Source organism: Lactuca virosa, chromosome 6 (assembly GCF_052849685.1).
Source record: "Lactuca virosa cultivar CGN04683 chromosome 6, Lactuca_virosa_CGN04683_v6, whole genome shotgun sequence".
NCBI classification, from domain to species: Eukaryota; Viridiplantae; Streptophyta; class Magnoliopsida; order Asterales; family Asteraceae; genus Lactuca; species Lactuca virosa.
Window position 1 is genome coordinate 264,535,512 of NC_136431.1, and position 9,609 is coordinate 264,545,120.

General features: G+C 34.8%; 2 protein-coding genes across 2 annotated transcripts; one reads left to right on the plus strand and one right to left on the minus strand.

Annotated features, from left to right (window-relative positions):
• Positions 1–1,989: 1,989 nt before the first annotated feature.
• Positions 1,990–7,427, plus strand: LOC145122727 (uncharacterized). Its single transcript, XM_079058294.1, has 16 exons — positions 1,990–2,006; positions 2,120–2,391; positions 3,007–3,363; positions 3,451–3,676; positions 3,765–4,007; positions 4,090–4,202; positions 4,286–4,384; positions 4,481–4,795; positions 4,866–5,050; positions 5,118–5,317; positions 5,438–5,770; positions 5,855–5,956; positions 6,040–6,340; positions 6,441–6,589; positions 6,669–6,953; positions 7,020–7,427. The coding sequence occupies exons 3-16, from the start codon at positions 3,068–3,070 to the stop codon at positions 7,227–7,229; spliced, it is 3,057 nt and encodes a 1,018-aa protein (XP_078914420.1). The 5' UTR covers positions 1,990–2,006; positions 2,120–2,391; positions 3,007–3,067; the 3' UTR covers positions 7,230–7,427.
• LOC145122728 (putative inactive heme oxygenase 2, chloroplastic) lies at positions 7,317–9,017 on the minus strand. The gene is made up of 4 exons (XM_079058295.1): positions 8,288–9,017; positions 7,873–8,096; positions 7,668–7,775; positions 7,317–7,560 (listed from the first exon to the last, which is right to left on the minus strand). Exons 1-4 carry the CDS (start codon positions 8,901–8,903, stop codon positions 7,453–7,455), a joined length of 1,056 nt encoding a protein of 351 aa, XP_078914421.1. The 5' UTR covers positions 8,904–9,017; the 3' UTR covers positions 7,317–7,452.
• Positions 9,018–9,609: the final 592 nt, after the last annotated feature.

A 9,609-nucleotide genomic window follows, 5' to 3' on the forward strand; every position in this document is an offset into this window, starting at 1 on the left:
GGATTAGGGTTTCTCAAGTCTCAAGTACACTGATGGAGTCTGAGGGTGAGCAAACCCTAGCCTCCTCATTCCTTTAAATAGGAAGCAAAGCTCGAAAAATAGGGTTTTTCAATTGCCAGTTGTCACGTCGTGGCCATATACTGCCACGCCGTGACGACTTAAATGATTCAACAATCTTATCTTGATTTGCCACTTCGTGGTGCCTCCACTATGCCGTGGCAAACCCTAAAATGCCAAAAATTGAAAATGTGAAGTACCTCGGGATTTGGGTGTTACAACTCTCCCATACTTGGTGTAGTTTGTTATCTTTTAGGTCCAATGCAATTACTAAATAGCAGTGTACTTTCATTTATTTGTTTATTATAAAATCCTACTTTCGTTTCTTTCTATTACAACATTGTACTTTCACTATTCTTATTACAACATTATACTTTGAAAAATATAGAGAAGTAATTTGCTATAACCAACAACTTAATGAAAGTACATTGTTGTTTCTTAAATTCTAATCTTCCTGATTATATGTTTTCTTGTGTGAATTTTTTCTAGATTGTTTGTGGTTGTGGATGACATATTCTGTTTATTTCAAGGTCGTGTAGAGAATGTTTTCCCGCTAAAGAAACAATGTGAATTAAACAAGACAACAAACAAAGTTATTATTGTTATCGAGGCATACAAAGAACATTAAGGGACAGAGGTCCTTATCCTGTGAAACAAGTTGTAAGAGACCTTTAAGGAAAATAAGTCCCGAGGTGGAGGTGGCAGCAAAGCCTGTTAAAAAAAGGAATAAGAAGGCATTTGTTTCAAGTAACTTCATCTCAATTCATATAAAGATTTTCCAAGCTTCTTTATGTTCTTACTTTGATTTCTTCAATTTATTTTAGACCTTATAGAAGGATTTAGTGCAAGATCTCAAAAAACAGAGCCAATACTTGAAGAGAATGAAGAATCTGAAAACCCATCTCAAGAGAAGAAGGAACAAGTCTACTTTCATTGTTGTTGTAAGTAATATCACTGTACTTTCATTTATTTGTTTATTATAACATCCTACTTTCAGTTGTTGTTAGTATTTTATTGGCTTACAATTACCATATTTCCATTCACGATGTTGATGACAGTATGCTATTTTTTTAGGGGACCGATTTAGAATGAAATGTTGTGCTCTTTGATAATGTTGAAACTGTAAAGAAAGGTTGTGGCAAATCCTTTGTACCACCCCTAAAGGTTCGTATTTTGTGTTTCTAACATTTGATTTGGTGTGATAGGTCTCCTTTAAAACTTAATGTTTAATTGATGATTATCAACCGCTATCAGAATCCAGAAATGCAGGCCTCAACATTCTGAAATGCATGCGTCTCTCCATACTACTCGCTCAAAAACTAATCAAAACATATCAGGAGATGCTCCAAATCATTGAAGACGACAGATAAACAAATAAACTCAGTTCCGACTTTTTTTTTGAATGCTATCTATATTATTGATGTGTTTTGTCTATGTATTATGTACTAATGTGATTAATGTCAATTTTTGAATGTTATCCATGTTATCATATAACCACACTTTGTTGTAAAGTTTGAGTTTAATCCCTCAACTTTGTTACTTTGAACACCTAAAGTTTGAACTCTGTAAAACGTCATTAATTTAACAAACAGGTACAAACTCGTGGTAAAATGCAAACTTTTTTTACTAGTTTCTAAACATTCTATAACAATTTTTGTTATATTCTTGCTAGATTTGTTCCATTTTAATATATATGTTGTTCTATATTTTTTTTATTAAAATTTGTAAAAGAATTATATTATTTTATATCTAATTAAACGATTATTTTGATCTAATAAAAAAAAATGTGTCCTATTCACCGACTTTGCAAACCTTCCTATCCAATCCCTCCCAAAGAAGTGAAATACGATGCCTCTTCGATCTTCACAAATACTCATAAATTAATGATCCAAAGGCTGTTTATTTATCGCAGCTTCTATGAATGCTACCTCACGTGATTGTTCATCATCGTAAGCAAAGAGCAAGAAATGTTTTTTGGTCTTATCATCCCCCTACACATATTGTCATCATCATGATGAGTACGCAATTCGCAATTTATTAATCACATTTTTCTTGGTTTCAGTATGCGACCCTTCTTCCTTCTCTCTCTCTCTACGTAACTTCGACGACCCACTTTCTCTCTCTAAACCCAAACTTACAGAACAAGGAAAAAACGCAGTGGTTGGGCGCTAATATATTGTGAAAAAGAATGGAATATGCCATTGTATCGAAATTTGTTCGCCGCCAGACAATCTTAGATACTCGTCAATAAATCCTCCCAAATTTCTATACTATATAACAAAGGGACAGATACCACTTTCCTCTTTTGTTATTGACTCATCATTATTCATTAAGGTACTGTATCTCTGTTCCTTTTGTTCCTAATACGTCTTTATTGTGACCAATTGCGTCATTGAAATTGATATCTAGTGTCTAAACATGTTATGGTAGCTTTCGATTCTGTTAATTGTCGTTCTGTTCGCTCCAAATTCTTAATTTTGGAAACTGGGATTTGCATATTCGTTCAGGAAACCCTAATTTTGTACTTTCGAGTGTCATCACAGTCATCTTGATGGTGAAATGCATGATTTTGGTACTCCGATCAGCAGTTTTGAACTGTTTTAGGTTTCTGGTTTCGATTCCTAATTGAATTATACATGACGTTGATGTGGATTCTCTATGTCGTCTCTCTGTTTATGGGTTTTATCTGTTTCGAGATACTTTTCCTTTGGATTCTTGTTAGGACAATCGAGTTATGTCCATAAGTTACTATTTCGAAATTCAAGAATCAAAATTAAATAATCAGATTATCAAGTGCTTAATACTTGGCATAGCTAAGTAAGTTTACATATGAAACTTGCTAATTAGATTCTTCAAATCTGTTCATTTGTTCCTAAGTAACAAGACTTAATCTGTAAGCTATATATGAGTGTTTCTTAAATCGAGTCTAATAATTTTTTGATATGGCAGATTAGATTCTCATCAAGTATATGTGAATCAAAAGCCTCGATTTGAAGATTAAAAATCAAATATGGGGTTAGATAAAGAGCACAGTGGTATGCTGGATATTAACATGGAGAAAGTGCGGACGATTCTAACCCATACATACCCTTACCCTCATGAACATTCACGCCATGCCATCATTGCAGTTGTTATTGGTTGTCTGTTTTTTATATCATCAGACAACATGCATACACTCATTCAAAAGCTAGACAACAACATCAAATGGTGGTCAATGTACGCGTGTTTACTCGGGTTTTTCTATTTCTTTTCATCTCCATTTGTAGGAAAAACAATTAAACCAAGCTACTCGAATTTCAGTCGATGGTAAGTTACCTTTTTACCCTTCTTTTTTGACGGATTTGTTAGTGTTGTTCATATTTTTTTTTTTTTTTTTTTTTTGTGTTTTTGTAGGTATATAGGATGGATATTAGTGGCAGCTGTATACCATCTTCCAAGTTTTCAGTCAATGGGAGTGGATATGAGGATGAATCTTTCCTTGTTTTTGACTATATACATTTCATCTATTTTTGTACTCCTTGTTTTTCATTTAGTTTTTTTGGGCCTTTGGTATCTTGGTCTTGTTTCTCGTTTGGCTGGGAGGAGACCCGAGATCTTAACCATTGTTCAAAATTGTGCGGTAAGTTCAATATCGGAATTGGAATTGGAATTCCATTCCAGTCCTGCGTTTATGGAATTGGTTAATAACATGATGACTTTATGTGTAGGTGTTAAGTGTGGCATGTTGTGTGTTTTATAGCCACTGTGGCAATCACGCATTGAATGAAAAACGATTAGGAAGAAGAGATTCCGGACTTTTTTCACTTTGGAAGAAAGGAGAAACAAGCATATGGCTCTCAAAATTCCTTAAAATTTACGAATTCAAAGATGAAATATGCAAATCATGGTTTGCTCCTGTGGGGTCCGCACGTGATTATCCACTTCTCTCTAAGTGGGTCATATATGGAGAAGTACGATACTTATATAGTTATATTTATCATCATTTTCTTCACCATATCATTATTTATCTTTTTTACATATTTTTTTTTACAGTTTTCTTGTAGTGGCCCATGTGAGTCATCCGATGAAATTTCCCCTATTTATTCATTATGGGCAACGTTTATTGGACTTTACATGGCTAATTATGTGGTGGAAAGATCAACTGGGTAACTTTATTTTACACCAAAAACCAATTATAATTCAAGGTTTTTAACTTGAAATTACTAATTTAAATGCTTTTGATTGCCAGATGGGCTCTTACTCATCCATTGTCTGTAGAACAAACCGAGAAGCTGAAAGATGAGCAGATGAAGCCTAATTTTTTGGATATGGTTCCTTGGTATTCAGGGTATATAAATAATAAATTCATCCCTTGTGTTGTTTATTTAAATGACATGTATGTATATATTTTGTAATTGATATTATATATCTATGTATGTTGCAGAACATCAGCTGATTTGTTCAAGACTGTGTTTGACCTTCTTGTATCCGTGACTGTATTTGTTGGAAGATTTGATATGAGAATGATGCAAGCAGCTATGAGTAGGGTCCACGAAGGGGCAAAAGAGGATTTTCTATATGATCATCTTAGTGAAAAAGATCATTTATGGTTTGATTTCATGGCTGATACTGGTGATGGTGGAAACTCATCTTATTCTGTTGCTAGACTTCTTGCTCAACCTTCACTTTATGCCTTCAATGATGAATCCCTACAATCATTACCTCGTGGGGACCTCCTTCTTATTGGAGGCGATCTCGCGTAAGTCTCACTCTCATCATTTTTTTTATCTTCAAATCTACGTAAAATTTACGATTCTACCCTTGTTCAGGTACCCTAATCCCTCAGCGTTCACTTACGAAAAACGGTTTTTTCGTCCTTTTGAGTATGCTCTTCAACCACCTTCGTGGTATAAAGATGAGCATATAGCGGTTGATAAACCGGAATTACCATTTGGTGTGTCTGAACTCAAACGTTATGATGGGCCCCAATGCTTTGTTATCCCTGGGAACCATGGTAAATGACCGTTTTGCCCTTACATTCCAACAAACAGTATATAATAATTGATTTTGTGGTTTTACAGATTGGTTTGACGGGCTTCAAACTTTCATGAGGTACATTTGTCACAAAAGCTGGTTAGGTGGATGGTTAATGCCACAAAAGAAAAGTTACTTTGCATTACAATTACCAAAAGGGTGGTGGGTTTTTGGTCTTGATTTAGCTCTTCATTGTGATGTCGATGTTTATCAATTCAAATTCTTCGCCGAGTTAATAAAAGAAAAGGTAACTTGTTTGTTATTTTGTTACATGATTTTTATTTTCTAATTTATATATATATATATATATATATATATATATATATATATATATATATATATATATATATATATATATATTTTGTAGGTTAGAGAAACGGATTCGGTGATTATTATGACACACGAACCGAATTGGATCTTGGATTGGTATTGGGATGATGTGACTGGAAAAAACGTGTCACATCTTGTGAAAGATCATTTAAAAGGAAGGTGTAGACTTAGAATGGCGGGTGATTTACATCATTACATGCGTCATTCGCGGGTCCCATCTGAAACACATGACTCTGTGCAACATCTACTTGTTAATGGTTGTGGTGGGGCCTTTTTGCATCCCACACATGTTTTTAGTAATTTTGATAAAGCTTATGGTGCAACTTATGAAATGAAAGCCGCATATCCATCTGTTGAAGATTCAAGTAGGGTAAGTAAGCAACCCCTTGTAAAAAGTATTAATGTGAAAAAAAAAACAAAAAGAGCTTACCAGATTAAGTCTTCAAATATGCAGATTGCTCTTGGTAATATCTTGAAGTTTCGCAAGAAGAATTGGCAGTTTGATTTCATTGGGGGATTTATTTATTTCATATTGACCTTTTCGATGTTCCCACAAGTACGTATTTATATTTATATTATACTATGTTAACATTTCTAGTAAATCCAAAACGCATGATATTGTCACTTTTTTCTTTTCAGTGTAATCTTGGCCATATTTTACATAAAGATGATACTTTTTCGGGGCATGTGAAGAACTTTTTTAGCACAGTGTGGGATGCTTTTATGTACATGCTTGGGCAATCGTATGTATCTTCTACGGGTGCTTTGTTGCTATTAGTGGCTGCAATATCATTTGTTCCTTCAAAAGTGTCGCGAAAAAGAAGAGTAGCAATTGGAGTTCTTCACGTTTCTGCTCATCTTTCAGCTGCTTTGATTCTTATGTTACTAATGGAATTAGGCGTTGAAATATGCGTACAACACAAACTTTTGGCAACTTCAGGCAAGATCTATGCTCATAACATATAGTTATTAGAGTAAATTACATCTTTGGTCCCTGAGTAAAGCTGGTTTTTGCAATTTTGGTATTTATTTGATTTCAGGGTATCATACGTTATACGAATGGTACAAATCGGTGGAAAGTGAGCATTTTCCGGACCCCACAGGGCTTCGGACACGTATCGAGCAATGGACTTTCGGGCTTTATCCGGCTTGCATTAAGTATCTCATGTCAGCTTTTGATGTTCCCGAGGTTATTTTTTATACATTTTTTTTTTAAAAAAAAGTTAAATTGAAAATTGCGTTTGATTTGATTTTTTTGAAATGATTAGGTGATGGCGGTGACACGGACGAATATATGCAAGAACGGGTTAAATTCACTCTCGCGAGGTGGTGCAACCATATACTATGCGTCTGTGTTTCTTTATTTTTGGGTTTTCTCAACACCTGTGGTTTCTCTAGTATTTGGAAGCTATTTGTATATTTGTATCAATTGGCTCCAATTACACTTTGATGAAGCTTTTTCTTCCTTGCGGATTGCTAATTACAAATCCTTCACACGCTTCCACATCAAGGAGGATGGCGATCTTGAAGTCTTCACTCTTGCAGTTGATAAGGTATGATAGTACAAATTGTACCATGTTTTGTACTGGAACTGATACTGATGTCAATGGAATATGCAGGTTCCGAAGGAATGGAAGCTAGATCCTGAGTGGGATAATGAGGTGAGACAACCACAAATGGCTAGTCACAATCGGAAGTATCCGAGCAAATGGAGGGCGAATGCTTTTCATCAAGACCCCATAAATACTGTTAGAATTGTTGATCAATTTGAAATTCAACCAACATATAAATTGCAAGTGGCAGCAGTAAATGGGTCCATGTCTCATTGAATGTAGCTTTAAATTCAATGGATTTGTTTAAGAAATCGTGTTTCATTTAGATATGGAATACAGTTATTAGTTGTAGAACTCTAAATGTATGATGCAATGTTGCCTCCATGTTATAGTGTAGTGTAGATATTTTGTATGCAAATTCCAGTTGATTTAGCATTCTATAGTATCTTTGGAATTCAAAATCCTCATACAAAACATCATTCTTATAGACACCAACTAATTAGGGTTTTACTTTTGGAGAGATCATGAGCCGAACTATCGCCCCCATATGCATGAATGACTTGCTTGCTTCTTTTAAGCATTTAGCTTTCACGTCTCGTGGCCAATGCTGCAATCAAAGATTTTTTGTTCTATTGACATCAGTATTAAGTCAGTATAATACATGTCAAACACAATAATAGTAGTAGCATTTGTTAAAGAAAGTTAGGTGGAGACCTGTCCTAGAGCATTCAGCTTCTCTCTCGTATCCTTTAATAACTCTTCAGGGTCCCCTGGCCACTGGCAACACTCCAGTTCTCTTCCTTCTAGTATCTTTTCAGATGTCTGTATAAAAGAATGGATTTGTTTACCCTATTAATAAACTACCACATGAACATATTCTTAGACATGAGTTGGATGCTAGAAAAAGTGAAGAACACACCTTTTTTAAAATCACTTGTCCACCTGCTATGTGGCTGAAGTAAATATTGTAGAGATGACAGAAAAAGAAAGGAGGATTCTTCACTGCAAGTTCTTCTAAATACTTTACATACTTTGCACTAGGGCTTTGAGGATCCGGGATTTGTATATTCTGCTGGCTAAGCCACTCTATATCCTTTGTAAAACTTTCACTTCTTTCCAATCCAGTCTTTCTGAAGTAGGCAACTGTAACAAAGGGTAAAACAGAAAAGTTCTAAGCTGTACATGGAGCATCAATGGATTCTATATTGGATGCAATTACAGGGAAAATTGGGGGTCATTTCGCCTTAACAAAAGTAAGAAATGTAGATGGATAATCTAATGTAATAAGCAACGAAGAATGTATGGAGTTTAATTTGTGAAGCAAAGAAACTCACAAGATACATCTTGCGACTCTTCGACCAACCGCTCAATCGTGCTAAATACATGCCGATTTTCAACCAGAAAACTCATTAATCCGCGCAGATCAGGTTCCCACGTCCCAGAGTCCTCATTATCGGTTCCACCATCATCTTCATCAGATCCGTCAATTTCTCTATCACTGTTACCAGAATCGTCATCTTCCGTCTCACTGTTGTCATCGTTGTCATCCAACTTGCGACGCTCATGATCAGGTTTCTTTTTACGGAGTCTCATAGCAACGAATCTCATTTCTTCGGTGATACCTCCCTCTTCTCCAGGCTGCTTCCTCCTAAACATCCGCTGGTACTTTCTCACAGGCTTCCGCTCATTAAGCGGCGCTGACGCGTTATCCGGCGATGATAATGACGATGATACCGTCGAATCCTCGGTAGTTGAGTTGAAGCAACAAGAGATAGCTGGAAACCTAATTGATTTATTACTCCTGGGGTTTGAATTCGTTGTTGATATTTGTGTAATAGAGACAGTTGTGTGACGGAAATGGTAATGTATCGAGTAACAGGATGGACGTGGCAGTGACGAGGGTCTGAATGTCGGTACGTTCACCATTGCTGCCGCCATGTTTGTTTTCATGGCAGTCTCTACAAGCTTTACTCCGGTGCTACGGAAAATGAGACTGCGCCAACAGAGGAAGGCACTCCAAAGTCCCAAGTCCTATCCCCAAGGCCCAAGAGACTTTGTTTCTAAATTTTGATTCGCAGGGTTTTAGTTTTAGCCTTGAATTATTTTTTCTTTTTCTTTGAAAATTGTTTTTAAGCTTTTGGGTTAATTTTTTTTTTTTTTTAAATTTTAAATTATTTTATTTTTTTATTTGTCTCTTTTAACAAGTTTATACGGTAATTTGATGGTTTTACATTTTTTTTTCTCATTACTAATATTTGTCCGTTTATTATTATATATGATGTTCTTGATAGTTTTAAATATTAAAATATAAATAAGACACTTATTTTATTTATTTATTTTTTTTAAAACAAAGAGAAAGACTATTGGATTATAACTTAGGGTTAGAGATTTGGGCTTAGGAATTAATAATTATTACTTATGATTTATAGTTTAGGGCTTGTTTTTTTTAATTACATAAAAGAAATAAGTTTTTTTTTTTTTTTTGATTGAGTTTTAAATTTAATCTTTTCTAAATTTTTTTTATTTGCCTTTTTAGCAAGTTTACCGATAATTTGGTGGTTTTACATTTCTTTTTTGAAAAAAAACTACTAACATTTTTTCTTTCAAAAAACTCTTATATTTGACAAGAAAAATTGTCTGGACAATCTTTTTTTGT